Source organism: Phocoena phocoena, chromosome 16 (genome assembly GCF_963924675.1).
Source record: "Phocoena phocoena chromosome 16, mPhoPho1.1, whole genome shotgun sequence".
In the NCBI taxonomy this organism is placed as follows: domain Eukaryota; kingdom Metazoa; phylum Chordata; class Mammalia; order Artiodactyla; family Phocoenidae; genus Phocoena; species Phocoena phocoena.
Window position 1 is genome coordinate 75,897,034 of NC_089234.1, and position 16,680 is coordinate 75,913,713.

The 16,680-nt window shown below is 37.7% G+C and overlaps 1 protein-coding gene across 1 annotated transcript in view; it reads right to left on the minus strand.

Annotated features, from left to right (window-relative positions):
- RYR2 (ryanodine receptor 2) overlaps positions 1–16,680 on the minus strand; it is a 515,056-nt gene that overhangs the window by 85,779 nt on the left and 412,597 nt on the right. Inside the window, exons 80-81 of the mRNA XM_065893933.1 lie at positions 8,267–8,320; positions 6,982–7,005 (exon numbers count right to left, since the gene is read on the minus strand). Coding sequence (XP_065750005.1) covers positions 6,982–7,005; positions 8,267–8,320 — 78 coding nt within the window. The remainder of the gene's footprint in view (positions 1–6,981; positions 7,006–8,266; positions 8,321–16,680) is intronic.

A 16,680-nucleotide genomic window follows, 5' to 3' on the forward strand; every position in this document is an offset into this window, starting at 1 on the left:
GCTATTTCTGGAACTTTTACTTCCTAGCTTAACCAACTCCCTTCGTGAAAGAGCTGTCCAGTAAAACTGATAAGAAATTACTGTCTTAAGGAACTGCGCTATTATTTTCATCAACTAAAGAGGCAAAGGAGTTAGAAAGAATGATTCTTCTATCGACGCAATACAACATATAAAGATAGTCATCAGGAAATCCAAAGAAGATGGGAGATGGCAGCATGCCATATATTCTTGAGGAAACACAAATACAGAAACCCTTCGCCATTTGTGCTCCAAAAGTAGGGAGACCAGCTCAAAGATCTGGCAGAACAACCTGCACAATAGATTCCAAGGTCCCAGTATCCTCTTCAGTAACTGAAATCACTCATGATGGATAGACCTCAGGAGGACCAAGAAACACAGGATATCAAATTACCTTCTTTACAAAGTAAACTCCCTGAGCAAAGATCACGCTACTTTTCCTTATATAACATCTAAATTTCAATAATAATATTTCGGGGGAGATGATACGAAACATTTGAAGAAAAAATAGTGAGCAAAAAAACACACTCTGATCTAGAGGCAGGAAAATCATATTTCATAAAGAGGGATCAGGTCGACCACTCTTTTGAATTTCTTTGTTGGAAGCCCTCTCTTCAGAACATCTTTAATGTTATTTCTTTTTGTACTTTGTCGTCCCCCTTGAAAACTGCTTCTGGGCATATAATTTAATCTTTCATTGGAAATTTTATCACGACATAGAAGAGTAAAACTTTAAAAGTGAAACTAGAAAGTTTTCAGGCAATAAAATGATGGATTATGTGGAAAGAAAAAAATTCTTTCATTTCAAATTTACTGCAGACTAGCTTTTCTAAGCAAATGGGAGATAGAACTTTTAAAAGTATCTTATTCAGGAAAATAGCACCTTGAAAGTACTTTTTAAAGGACCTTTTTAAAAGTAGGGTTCCTCGCCCTGCCGCACTCCAAATTCCGCCTGAATTGCTGGAGGGTCTTAAATATAACACTATACCTTCAACCTGTAGTTTAGTCTTTAAATTATTCCAAGGTTACAAAGGGAAAAATGCTTCGGGAATTGTTGTTTCTCCCAAACAAGAAGATTGTCTCAGTATTCTATTGATATAGGAAACTTTTACATTGATACGATTTTACGTAGACTCCTAGAAACCTCGGCATCACTAGTACTGACAACCTGCAGCAAATTAGCAAGACTCTGTGGCATGGGTTTCTGGATTAATCACATTCCTGGAAGGCTCTACTTTGTGTCCCTAAATGCTTTTCATCCCTCAACACTTTTTTTTCTTCATCTAACTGTATTATGTATGATTGTGTGATATTTTAAATACCCAATGAGGAAAAGGTAGAGATACATATACATGTACAGAAGCTAGACATTATTTTCTACAGATCATTTTCATTGTGACATTCCTATACTAAAAAAGCACGGAGTTTCTTTTCTTTTTCACCCCTTCACAAAAGATCAGAAGTAACGAAAATTTGCAAGCTTCTGATCAGTACTTATGCACTTAGAAGAGTTATGAAATTGCCCTGAAAAATGAACTTACTCAAAAACAGCAAATCAGACAGGTTTTAAAGGTGGATATTACCCCTGAGAACATCCAGCTCAAAGCTTTCAGTTCAAAGATGAAAAGGCTGAGGTACAGGGTAATTAAATGTGACCTGCTGAAGGTCACCTGGTTAGCACCCAAGTGAGAACTCAGGTCTCCTGCGCCTTGGGAGGTTCTGTGCTCATTATGATAAAAGATTTCCTCTCATTGGGCTTCTCTGACTTGATTTTAGTAAGGAAGTGAAACTGATTAAATGTAATGATAATAGCAAATACTTATAGAGTTTGTTATGTGATAGGCAATGTTCTGAGTGGATTATAGACCTTAATTAGTCCCATTTTATAGATAGGATCATTGAGGCTTAAGATCATACAGCCATATGGTGGAGCTGGGATGCAAACACAGCTGGTCTATTTGAGTGTCTGTGCTCTTACTGATTCTGCTGTATCCCATTTCCCATAAATAATGTGGCCAAGCATAAGCTTCAACTGGGATTTTTTTTTTAATTTTTATTTTACGTTGGAGTATAGCTGATTAACAATGTTGTGTTAGTTTTAGGTGTACAGCAAAGTGATTCAGTTATACAGCAAAGCAATTCAGTTATACACATACATGTATCTATTCTTTTACAAATTCTTTTCCCATTTAGGTTATTACAGATTATTGAGCAGAGCTCCCTGTGCTATACAGTACGTCCTTGTTGGTTACCTATTTTAAATATAGCAGTGTGTATATGTCAGTCTCAACTGGGATTATTTTTAAAAACAATAGCACATGCAGTCAAATTATTGTGCATGTCAAAAATGCACCGTTATATGTTTAAATATGTGTTGTCTACATACTCACATGCTATTTAGGTCTACACATTCATATGCATAAATTACCATACACAATATAGAGGACTGTGCTTTTGGGGAATTTTCCTTGTATCAGGACCAGTACTCCAACCCACACTGAACCCCCTTCTCTCCAAGTCTTAGCGACCTGCCTTGCTTCTGAAGTACAGTGGCCCTAGAAATGGCTTTTGCACCATTACTGTGCTTACGAAAGTTGGCTCTTATCACCACTACCACTGTCTAAGGAGACCACATGCTGATGGAGAGACTGCAGTGCCTGGACACTGGGCAGGCTGGACCCAAGCTGGCTCTGGCTTCCCCAGGGGTCACCTGGAAGAGCTGGCTAGTATCAGCAGGACGTATGAAGAAATTAACACCCTGTGACCAATAAGAGATAGGAGGTGGGAGGAAACCAGCAGATAAAGTGTTCCTTGTTGCTCCCCAGGAGGTACTGTTCCAGGGTGCATATAGCCTCTCCAGGGGCATCTGACACAGTCTAGCAACTAGCTGTATGGCTGGTTAGTTGTGGTTAGCTGGTCAGCTCAAGAATGCATTACTGCATTCTCTCTGCTTCCCTGTATCAGTTCTTGTTCTCCCTCACTCTTACTCCCCTGAGATTGTAACACCTCCAACCCCAGTAAACTGTTAGCAAATAACCTCTTTGCTCTGTTTCCTAGGGAACATGGGCTAAGACAGGAGGGTATTACTGCAGATCAACAATTTCAGTATATAAAAATGCAGTTGGCAGATTCCAACAATAAGCATGAGTACTGGAGAACACTGGCCATGAAAATTCCTTCCCCCTCTCCCCTCTATGATTCAACAGTATGACAAGCAACTCAACACTCTAGGGTCCATATTTTGACACCATACAGCTTCCACAGTAGAAACTAAAGAAGTGTAAATTTTCTTGATAAAAGAGATAATTGTTTCAATGTTTTATATCCATAGCTTTATCTTCAATTTTTTAATATTTAATGGTTCTCTTTGGTAAGACTCAGGAAGCCCTGCTAATCTAAATTGCTGTGTTCCTATGAACACAAGTAAATAAGCCCATTCAAAGATCAAATTATGTAGCTATTGGAGAGGGAACATCTTATAGCCAATTCATTCTTGTAGAATTACAAAAAATTGAATTCGATTCAAATTTAGATCATCGGGGGCTTCCCTGGTGGCGCAGTGGTTGAGAGTCCACCTGCCGATGCAGGGGACACGGGTTCGTGCCCCGGTCCGGGAAGATCCCACATGCCGCGGAGCAGCTGGGCCCGTGAGCCTGGGCGTCCGGAGCCTGTGCTCCGCAACGGGAGAGGCCACAACAGTGAGAGGCCGCGTACAGCAAAAAAAAAAAAAAAAAAAAAAAAAAAATTTAGATCATTGGAGGGGCCAGACAAAAGTGCTTTTATCACTGTGTAGAGCTATGTAACATCAGTCCTTAAGACATTTTAGACCTAAATGGATTCTTTCACACCTCATGGTACATACTTTGGAATATGAGCTGGGTACTGGCCTGAGTACTTAGTGGGTATGATGTCATAGGTTAGTCTCCTAAGTTTTTATGACAAAGTATCAACTCTTTCACAGGCATATTTGGCATTTAAGACACAAGAAGTTCTCTTTAATCAATAGGACAGAATGATAGCACCTCAGGGACTCACCGGAGAATTCATCTGTGAATTAGAAACTGGGCATTTGCCAAAGGATGATGCAACTTGCTTAATAGTTGAGAAAGATGGTCTAGAAGGTGAGTTAATGGTCCATTCCTCTAGATTTACTTAAGCTTCACCGTCATTAATTTAGGTTTTTCCATAAGTAGTAAATCTATATTAAAGTACTTAATTCAATGAAAGCTTTTGTGTGGAATATTATCATTGAACGTTGCACCCTCAGATTTGGAAGAATGGCAGTAGGAGAAGCAACCATCAGAAGAATGTTGCTGTATGTTTTGCGAAATCATCATTTTAAAATGTGGTCTACTGTGGTACCAAAGTTCTTTCTTGTTCTACATGAGATCGTGCTCAGAAAAGTCATTCAACTTGAAATATTACTCTTTGTTATTATTTATTTTGGTTTATGAAAAGTTCAAAGCCGAATAAAGCAATCCACTGTAGTAATTAACATTTTGGGTAATTGCTAAAATGTTTCTTCCCTTTCAATTAATATTGGCCTCTTTATAATATTTAACTGTCCGTTTTCTTAGTTTTAATATTAAAGTAGTCTCAAGTCTAAAAAGAGTTATATATAATTACTAACTAAATATGCAATTAAATTTTCAAATAAGTAGTTGTAGGTAAATATACATATAAATAGATGAAGCTGGGAATTAAATTATCAACTTAAATCAGGCAAGTTTTAACAGGATCATGTCAGTAAACCATACATGTGATGGAAGAAGAGCTGGTAAATACTAGGCATTTTAGCCTCCACTCCCTGTTTTCCATGTTTTTTGAGCTTTATTTATGTTACTCCTCATGGAAATTTTCTTTATAATGCTACCTTTTTATATCTACTTCTTTCTTCTTCTCAATATTCTTATAGATAATTTAAGTGGAAAGTACAGCAAATATTAATAATCAGCCAGTTATAGGGATAAAATTCAATTAGCGCACTATGTTATTCCAAAATTTATTTAACATAATTTGTTTTAAGAATTATTGAAACTGCCAAGCGACCTTTCAAATTCATTGTAACTTAGATGAAAAATTCCACTATTTAGACTATACTAAATAATGTTAACCAACCAGACATCTCAATGTAAAAAGTCTGGTCCGTTACTAAATTTATAAAGAGAAAGCAATAATCCAGTTGTCTAGTCAAATTTTTCAGTGGGGTTGCTGTCATCACAGGGCCAACCTCAGACAAAACCCTCTTTGCAGGTGATTGGTTCTCTGTCAGCTCTAAAAACATGGTCTCATTCTTCGGCTTGGGAAGAGTTCATATTGTTTACTCACAGAGTGTGTATTTTGCAAATAGACTATTCCACAGATTAGGCATAAATGATGAGTTATAGTATAGAAATCACAGGGAGAGTCAGTCAAACATTGGTTAAGAAGTGAAAAGTCCCAAATCTCTTCTATTGTGTTATGCGTATAAGTATGTGGCACCACTGGCAACTCTAAAATCCTGTCTCATTCTGGGACAGTCACACCGGCTGGTCTCTACCTCCTTTTTGCGGGGATTAATTACCAGGTGTCACCATTAGGTGAACTTCTCTCCCGCCATCCTAAATCCAAGGCATGTAGCCCATTCTCCCAGGCAGGGCGCCATACGTCTCCCGATTTCTTGTTCTCAGTATGACCTGAATCCTACACTATACAGGCTAAGATTCCACTACTAGTTACTCCCAGACTTCTTTTCTGAATAGGGAACCTTTCTAATGTCTCCGTCTAAATCAATACTCTTGGGAATGAATTTCAGTGCTATCCGTGAAATCAAATCTTGGTGGATGTTAGGAAGTCCCTTTATGCTTTCAACCCTCAACAAGTCACAGGAATTCTATCTGAGATCATTAGTGATAAAACTATAAAAATCCAGCAAATTGGGATCACGCCCATTATACCTACTGATTTAAACCCATAATCTATAATCAAGTGTTTATGCCTATTATATGCCATTAAATTATATCCATCTGGTTAGAGCTAAACCTGATCACATCTGCATGAACTCAAGTTTTAAAATGCTGTGAGAACAATATAGTCCTCCAAATATAATAGTGAGTTAAAAACATTATAATTTGTTCCTTCTAAGTAGATTCTTTATGACATTCGAAATTCATCTTAACAGAAGGTATTTCACTTTTTAAAGTAGAAGGCAAAAAAGAACACTTTACACTTACAAACAGAAAAGCTTTCTCTCTTTTCTTTAACTAAAGTCATTATAGGTATTCTTTTCCTGGGATGTTTATGATCGATTTTCCAACTAAATAGTCTCATGAAAATAAAATGTAAGCTTAACAGGGTTCATATGGAAGGAAAATTTTTGTGATTCTAGACCAAAATGTTTTCTCTTAGCAAATTTTCCAGGTACTTAGCTCTTCAGAATACTCAGAGACAGAAAGAGTCATCTAGTTCTTCGCTATAAGGAAATGCTAAATTAACACTCAAATCGTGGAATATCCTCTCCAATTACCAGTTGAAGGTATTACTAGCACAATGGAAAAGAAGATTATTTCCAATCCCACCAGCAGTGCCATATATCGTATCTCTTTTCTAGTAATAAGACTGGTATAAAAACCCTCAAGAGAGATGAGGCATGAAATGTTGCACTGAAAAGTCACCAGCTAAAATTTAATCACCGAAAGGGTGGACTCTTTCATCTCAGCATAGTACACAGCTCAAAGTCAACACAGAGGATAAAATTTCAAATTATGAGTCATTTAAATTGCAAGAAGAATAAACCTAGGCCAAGGAAGGGATACTGAAGAGACAAACTGCATTGGAGCTACAAACTTGGTAGAAAGATTGCAAGACTTTTTTTTTCTTTCTTTTTTACAAAAAAGAATCCAAGATGTTGGGTCTAACAAAGGTAAATGTCACAAGAAACTGAAACTCAGACCCAGACAAATACACATATATATATAGTTTTACCTTGCTGCGTTGGGATCCTGTGACCTTAAGGAAGGATGAAGACAAGAAGCAAAATAGCAATAAACAATTGCTCGGAAGACAACCGACAGACCATAAATGGTGTGCACGTCAGAAAAATAGTATTATCTGCTGCTCACAGCTCATTCTAATTTAGCTCAGTTTCTTATCAATGAAGATGGATTTGAGACTAGAAATACACATACATTAGAAAAGATTATAGCGTCATCCAGGAAATTAACCTTAAGGCATTTTTCTCAGCCAGCAATAGTCATGGGTCATTCCCAAATTAGTCTGATTTGGTATTTTTTTACACAATGACTTCAATGCAATGCTGCAGAGATGCTCACATCCAATTATTCCTGAAAGGGGCACTACTCAATATCTACTCCTCACCTACCACTTTTTTGTGGGTCCACTTTAATTAAAGACTTAACAGCTGGCTACTAATATATTTCCAGACTTCTAGCTCAAAGCAGACATGTAAATTAATAGCAGCAAAAAAAAAAAAAAAAAAGTCTAATCCATTTCCTTCCATTTAATTTCTTTTTGAAAATTCAAAAAAAAAAAGAACCAATAAATAAGGAGAGGGTAGTTAGCAACAGCTGGTCTTTCTTATAAAAAGCAAAAGTGCAGCCTAAGCAAAGGGGGAAAATAATATTTACTTTCCCTTTGGCTAATGAATATTGAGCAGTATTTCGAATTATACGGAAATGTAAGATCTGAGAAGGTTTGAGGAAATAATCATAAAATAGAACATAGCCCTAGGAATATATGCAATCCTGCCTCATGCAAGCAAACTGTGCTGTGTGCCACCATCTACATATGTACAGGGAATGAGTGACCTAATTGGGCAGAAGTCAAAAGAGGCTAAATCTTTAAGACTTCTTCGATTTAGAAAAAAGAAAAAATCAAACCAAGGGTTCAATTAGAAACTTGATGTCATGTTGCTCTTCCATAAACATTTTTCTGCCACGTCTGTTGGAAATTTCAGATCACATCATTCACTGAGATGAGAACAATTTAAAGCAACCTCATCTCTGAGGGCTCTCAGGAACACTCATTCTGAACATATGGGTTTTATGTGATTCTTTAACTAGTCTATGTTCCTTGGTCTTAACTTCAGCAAATGTTACGACTCAAATTTGTCCATCCAGCTTCTGACATGCAGTTCCTTGACACAATAAGCTGCAATAAGCCATGAAGCAAGAAACGTAAATGTCAGTTGTAAGCTATGAAACAATGTTTCATCGTAGACAAAAAACAAATATAGAAAGATTCATCTTACTTCAAAACTCTTCACTTCCTCTTCCCCATCATCGTCTTCCTCGTCATGACAACTCTGATACATGTAAAAAAAGGTCAACAGGATAAGAATATGTTGAGGCAGAAAATATAAAAGAATTTAGCACAGAATACTGAATCATTTGTGTTAGTTTATCATCAATATTGTTTAAATATATACATTATATATAATAAGCTTAGATGACATGATCAATGAATCTGTGGCCTAAAAGAAAACTATACTGTGCATATAGAAAATTAAAATACTAAATTACCAATTTTATATATACCATGGAGAGATTTATGAGGTCTGTATCACACTACACATACTACGTATTCATGCATTTTCCTTGTGCAAATCAAGTTACAAGCCGTAAAAACAAGGATCACTGTTTTCTCCTTTTTTATGCTTCCATTACAATGTGTTAATACAGATACATTTAATAACTATGAATTAAAACTAAAAGAAAGCAGTGTCCATTACTTAAAGTGAATCTTGCCATCTTTTCTTTGTTGTTGTTAAGTTCATTTTTTATTGTATTTGGTCCAAAGGAGGAAAGTAAAATTCCAACTGCTACCAAGATTATTCTTTCACAGAAAAATGATGAAACAGACAATTTCATTATTTTGAGTTATTTTCCCAGAAATGGTAAAGGAGCTGTGCATGCATTCTTATCTGATTCCCACAGCTGAAAATTCTGCTTGCTAAGGAAGCAGAGCTGTTTGGTGGTTAGGAACATGGCCTGAGGATACAGAGTGCCTGGTTCAAATCCTGGTGCTGCCATTTATGAGCTGTTTAGTCTAGGGCAAGTTCCTTTACCTCTCTGGGCCTCTGCTTCCTCATATTTAAAGTGGAAATAATAAAAAAAGTAACCATGTTCCTGAGAGAATCACATGAATTAATATATGGAAATTGTCTGCCACTTAGGAACAAGTACCTGAAAAGCAATAAGCTTTTAATAAATCTCAATTGCTATTATTATCATGGTTTGGTACTAGGAGTATCGTGTTGACCAAAGGAAGCAGGTCATCAGCCAATACCTGTGCTAGGAAGAACCTAACGCTCTTCTAAGTTAGATTACTGCAACCCTTCTAAGGATTTTTTTTATGGTTGGTAAACAGTGTATCCATGAAGCTCATGGAAGAAGTGGTTAAAAGTTAAAAATACTTTTAACTCAATGATTCACAGTACTTTGAGTACATATGTGAAGTAGAAATGGGAGGCAGGGTACAAAACGTGATCCTTCTACCAGATTCAGCGATAAATGCTAAAAGGTTTGTTACATTCTTTCATTCATTCAACAAACATGAACTGAGCATCGCCCTCTCCATTTCATGAGAATGTGGACATGGTTTGCAAAGGAGAAAATAAGGGGACACAGACCTGTGACAATTTCACTACATGGAAAAGTTGCTAAATAGTATGTTTCACCACAAAATCCAAGATGTTAATTATTCATTTAGAGTGCAGGAACTTTTTGACTATATGCTAATGTCACCTTGACTCCCGTGTCAACAGTTAACCAGGATTTTGAAAATAAATACACATGAGAAGTTTAGCAAAACACATCTGGAAGGCAAATCTGTAACCCTCCATAAATATTGTACGTATAATGTTGAATGCAGAGGAATTTTGGCTGAGCTGCTCCTTTTAGATTACCTACATAATGCTTCCTTCACATGCATTATAAATTGGGAGTGAAACAGGGATTTTATCAAGTAACAAGCATGATAACTATCTAATCAAATTAGAATACCAAAACAAAATGTCTCTTAAGAATATAAAGTTACACATTTTCTGAAACACATCATTTCCTATACAAATTTCATTACCTTCAGAAATACTGGGAACAAGGTATGAGTTGAAGAATACATTTAGAAAAGTTGGCATTTTGAGTTATAATGATATGCTTTCAAGCTGTAAAATTCATATGATATGTTTGCTTTTATGTAAAGGAATTTAGAGCTCTAGCTGACAGATATATATATATATATATATATACACACATTTTTTTGGCTGCGTGGCACATGGAATCTTAGTTCCATGACCACAGATCAAACCCATGCCTCCTGCAATGGAAGTACAGAGTCTTAACCACTGGAGCGCCTGGGAAGTCTCTGACAGATATTATTTTTTACAAAGAATTATTTTGAAACAAAATACCTTAAACTGTTTTCTAAAAATTTCCTAAGAAAATTTAGTGAGATTCTCTTCTAATAAAGTTAAAATTTTGATTTTTAAAAAACCTATTAAACCTGATTCTACTTGGAGACCTATCTGACAAAATTCAATAAACTCATAAACCACTTTAAACTTGTCCTGATTGCCATGGGGCATGCTGGGACCACAAGAAAACTATAGAGGATGTCTAGCACTTTTTAATGTGCTGAACAGAAACAGAGGGATTTACAGGCATAGGACAACACAACGTTCTTCAATAGCAAACTGCATCCACGCAATTTGTATGATAATGCTAAGCAAACAGTAGGTTCTCTTAGATGGTCCTGCAACACAGGACTTAACTTTCTGGATCAAAATGATCAATTCTAGGCAAGGAAGAGTGATATCGTACTCCAGGAAGGAAAAAAGTGAATAAAACCCATACATACAGGGGCAGAAGCATGAAATAGAGAATTTAGAAGGAAAAAATTAGAGAAGACCGAAACAGACGATACTTCAGACCTTCAGATATCTGGATCAAAACTCAAAACTGGCAATGAGAACTCATAAAGCAGTAAATGGGGCACTTCACCTCGCCACTATCCGCTGGAAATTTCATTCTGCAAAACAAGCGTATGTCATACATTCTTCAGTTGCCTTTCTGATTGCAGTCACTCCTCAGAAGACAGAGGAAGCAAAAAGAAACTTTCAGGATGGATTTAAAACTAAGTTTTGGGTGAGACAGAAAAGAGAAATCTCATAAGAAAGTGATCCTGGCATTTTATAATTTTAACCAGCAAAGAACGAAACACTAGGTATATATAACTTAATGTGTACCTTTCAGTAAGTTATAAGAGAAAGAAGAGGAAACATTTTCCTTCCTTAGCCAGAAACTCAAAAGAGTGAAAACATTATTGAGTGTTTAATTTATGACAGTATCATTCTAGATACTTCCACATGGTTATCTTATTTAAATTGGTAAAACCATTCCCTTAGAACAGAACAGCTTCAGACAGCCCAGAAGGGATGATGAGTACAGAGATCAAGCATGAGTGACCACGATGAGGACAAAAGGAAGGGGCAACAGCAAACCAATGTGGATGCACTGCAAATTCTCTAAGATGCTCAAAAGAGGAGATATATATGATGTAAGGAAGGGGTTGGAAAGATAAGCAGGAAAACAATTAACCTAAGGGTTAAAATAAAGTGGGGCTCAAAAAATACAAAGATGTAAAATGATTTTTTAACATACGGCCAAACACAAAGCAAGGAAAACACGGAACAGAAAGTACACGATTTACAGCAGAAACTGGAATAATAATAATAGAGAGATAAGGCAGAACTACTCATCAGCCGTTTGCTTCAGACTTAACCACCAAAGAGAAGTGATTTTTAGATATGGAAGTTACCTGGCCAAGAGAAACGAATATTAAGGCCCCAATGAAATGCTATATTACACCCACCTGGTTGACAAAAATTAATAAAACATAATATAGCAAATATTGGAGAAGATGTAGATCATCAGAACCTCTCTTAAACATTGCAGGGAGGAATGTGATTTAATGCAATGACTTTGGAAAACTGTTGGGCATCTTCTCCTTAAGTTGAATATTCATATACCCTATGACCCTTGACTCTTGGACATGAATAAGAATAGGCATTTCAAACCCTTTTTTCACGTCAGCAAACACATAGATTCAACACAAAAGGCTACCAACAAAAAAGTAAATGGATAAGCTATGGTGTAGTTGCACAACGGAATGTGATAGTCAAATCAAATGATCTCCAGCACACACAAGAGTAGAATTGAATCTTAGAAAACAATAGTAAGTACCAAAAGATTACATATAGCATACTGCCCTTTTAAAAGTTAAAACAACTAAAATCTCAAAAATATGTAATTACATATGTAACACACATGTATATATGTAATATATGTATTAATAAATTCATATAACTAATGTATACTATATAAAAGGAAAGCAAGGTTATCCTGAACATGGGCTACAGGAGGATGATTTCCTTGTGTGGGGAGGCAGCGTATGGGTTAATGGAGAGGACCGTATGATTACAGGTAGGGTTATTATCAAGGTCTTAGCTTTTCTTGTGAGTGGTGAGTTTGTGAGCAGTTACTATATTATTAGAAACTACTAAGTAACTACTTTGAATAAAAGTAGCCAATAATGTAATGGACCAATGATGAGAGTGTATCATGAATCCAGAGCTCTGATTAACCCAATTCTGGGCTCCTATGGAAAACGAAAACTGAAAACAAAAACCAACTAATATGTAAATGTTGCCTTCATAAAGTCCTGCAAATAGAAAAGGAAGACATAAGTCTCTTGAACAGAGTTCACGTGTCAAGATTCAAGGCAAAAATAATCATATGTGAATGTAAAATGACCACTGGTAAACTCTGAGAAACCATGAAGACCAAGAGAAAGTTTCAGACTCCTGGGATGCAGACTGTCAAAGTGAAGAAAGGCAGCCTCCAAAAACTACTTACTAAAAAGTTTGGTATCAATCATCAAAACTAGCAACTTAGATAAACACAGGGAAAGCACACTTACGGGTTTGTGGTTAACATAAATGGAAAGAAATGTTTAACACTGGATGAGAGAAATGAACTTTAAAAGTATTTTGGCCTTGGGACTTCCCTGGTGGCGCAGTGGTTAAGAATCTGCCTGCTAGTTCAGGGGACATGGGTTTGATCCCTGGTCCGGGAAGATCTCACATTCCGTGGAGCAGCTAAGCCCGTGCGCCACAACTACTGAGCCTGCGCTCTAGAGCCCGCAAGCCACAACCGAGCCCGTGTGCCACAACTACCGAAGCCCACATGCCTAGAACACGAGCTCCACAAGAGAAGCCACCGCAGTGAGAAGCCCATGCACCACAACGAAGAGTAGCCCCCGCTCACCACAACTAGAGAGGAAGTCTGTGCGCGGCAACGAAGACCCAACAAAGCCAAAATTAAATTTATTAAAAAAAATTTTTTTGGCCTTGGATAATGGTATAACTCTAATTAGAGAAACGATGACTTATACTTAACTAAAGAGTATATCAACTGCCAGAATACACGTATGTGAGGTAAACCTCAGAAGAAATTCATAAATGACATGGAATTTAGGTGAACATGCAAGCCCTTGACAAAAAATGTAATCTGGCTGCCAAAAAACCAGTGAATTCTTACAATTTATTGTAAATATATAGAATTCCAAGGCAGAATAAGCGAGGATAAAGTCCCAGTGTGCACTACACAGGTGAACTCACAGCCAGCACACTGTGTTCAAGTAATTTCTGGGGGGCACACATTCTTCTGGGGGGGCACACATTCTTCTAGATGATTGAGAGAAGAATGAACTGAGTAATGGAAGCTTAGCATTCCTGGGACACATTAAACAATAAAAGGAACAAGATTATTTAATTATGAAGGGAGAATCTTGAGAAAAAGCATCATGAAATATTTGATCACTTATCAAAAGAGATTAAACTTCAGGATTCAACCAGGACAAATGCAGAGGCTGCTTCTGTTCCAGTCACAAGGAAGGACCTGAACCATCAGGAATCTCCTACTCTCAAAACAGGAGCTTCTCCCTTTTTAGCCCACTTGCTCACTGCTTGTTCAACTGCGAGGACAACAGTCCATGGACTCCTTTACAATCTCCTGACTTATCAGCTCCTTCTTTCCTCATTTCCTTATTTATCCTAGTTAGAATCCAAGATCCAATGCCTCAGCCACTCTCATTGCGATATACAAAACCCCTGTGATCCCCTGTCCTTCGACAACAGTCTGGCAAAAATCATTATCCTTGACAGATCTAACTTCCTGCCTTCTCTGAATCTGCATTTGGTTCTGGGAACTGCTAGAGAAAAGCCACACAACCAGAAGACTGGTACTGTCCAAATTCATAAAAAACGACGTCGATCAGGCTTTCCACACTGCCTGGGAATTCTATTTTAGTTTCCAGTCAATACTCAGTCCTAATTTCCACAGAAGGAACTATCCTTCCTCTTTAATCTTTTAACCTAGTGTTTTTTTAATATCTATTTTATTGAAGTACAGCTGATTTACAATGCTGTGTTAGTTTCTGGTGTACGGCAAAGTGATTCAGGTATACATACATATAATAGTTTGCATCTTCTAATCCCAACCTCCAAATCCATCCCCTCCCACCCCCTTGGCAACCACAAGTCTGTTGTCTACGTTTCTTTTGTAGATAAGTTCTTTGTGTCATATTTTAGATTCCACGTATAAGCAATACCATGTGGTATTTCTCTCTTTCTGACTTACTTCACTTAGTACGATAATTTCTAGGTCCATCCATGTTGCTACAAATGGCCTTATTTCATTCTTTTTCATGGCCGAGTAGTTTTCCATTGCATATATATAGAATTCATATTCTTTAACCATTTATCTGTCGATAGATATTTAGGTTGTTTTCATGTTTTTTAAACTGTGGATTTCAACCCATTAACTGGACGTGAAATCTATTTAGTGAATCATGATCTCAAACAACTTTTTTATTTAAATAGAATAGAAAATATCAGACTGCACTGCTCATAGTACAAGTATAATTTCATGATGATTTTCTTTCAAGGTATCTGTTTTTATGTTTCTATAAATAGACTTGGTAAATGCATTTCTGACCGTGGGTTACGGTTTAAAAGAAAGCTGGAAAGCCACGACTTTTCTCTTATGCTCTGTAAAAGCTGTCCTGCTGCCCTGCTCCCACCTACTCAAAGCCTCACTCCACAAATTATTCCCTTGTCTACTCTTTTGGGTCCTTCCCACCAGAACAGAAGCATGTTCAAATCTATTTTTAAAAAGTAAAAAAAAAAAAGGCAAACAGGCAAAAATAATCCCCCTTCAACCTCACAATTCTATATAGATATTTATCACCCTCTACCTTTCTCCTCCTTCTCAGCCTTCTCAGTAAAGAGATGTCTATGCCACATCTACTCACACATGAAACTCTACTTACTTCCCCACAATACACACTTGGACCACCAGGACGCCATCTCACAACCCTCTGCAACTGTTCTCACCATGGTCACGTGATGTCCATGTAATAAATCCTGGAGAATTTCCAATCCTTACCTTGAATAAGGTTCAATCCCTCAGCAGAGTAAGATTTTGTTGACCACACACTCCAACGGTTACTATATATCTCACATTTAAGATTCTCTCCTGTTTTTTGGGGGCGGGGGCAGGGAAGCTCCTTCTTTTCTAACCATCTCTTAAGCATCCATGTCTTTAGAGGCTTGGTCCTAGCCACCTGTTCTTCTCATGCTTCCTTCTCTGCCTGGGAAAGATCATCTACTACTATGGCTTCAATTACCTTCTAATGCTGACAATTCCCAAAACTGTAATTTTATTTTATTTTTTAAAATTTAAAAATAAATTTATTCATTTTATTTTTGGCCGCGCTGGGTCTTCGCTGCTGCGCGCAGGCTTTCTCTAGTTGCGGCGAGCAGGGGCTACTCTTCGCTGCAGTGCGCGGGCTTCTCATTGTGGTGGCTTCTCTTTCTGTGGAGCTCGGGCTCTAGGCAGGCGGGCTTCAGTAGTTGTGGCACGTGGGCTCAGCAGTTGTGGCTCACAGGGCTAGAGCGCAGGTTCAGTAGTTGTGGCACATGGGCTTAGATGCTCTGTGGCATGTGGGATCTTCCTGGACCAGGGATCAAACCCATGTCCCCTGCACTGGCAGGCGGATTCTTAGCCACTGTGCCACCAGGGAAATCCCCCCAAATCTGTAATTTTAAGCCTTCTGTGAGATGTGGAATGTCAGACATGACTATCTTATTGCATGTTAGACATCTCCACTTAGCTGTCTCACAGGTATTTTTAACTAACATGTCCAAAATTCAATTTGCCATCATTCCTCTTCACTCTAGGCCTGCAATGACTCTGGTGATCCCCACCTTAGAATATGGTTCTGCCATCTACTCAGCTGCCCAAGTCAGAAGCCTCAGCGAAACCCGACTCCTCTTCCCCTCATTCATTCTCAGGTTATGAGATTAAACAAAATAAGCACCCAGTAAATACTAGCTATTACTATTTCTTCATGGTCAATTCATCATTCAACAGTTAGGGACTTCCTTGAAGCTCAGACTAATGCTACATAAACTACTCCCACTACTCTTATTTTTTTATTTTTTATTTTTTGCGGTACGCGGGCCTCTCACTGTTGTGGCCTCTCCCGTTGCGGAGCACAGGCTCCGGACGCGCAGGCTCAGCGGCCATGGCTCACGGGCCCAGC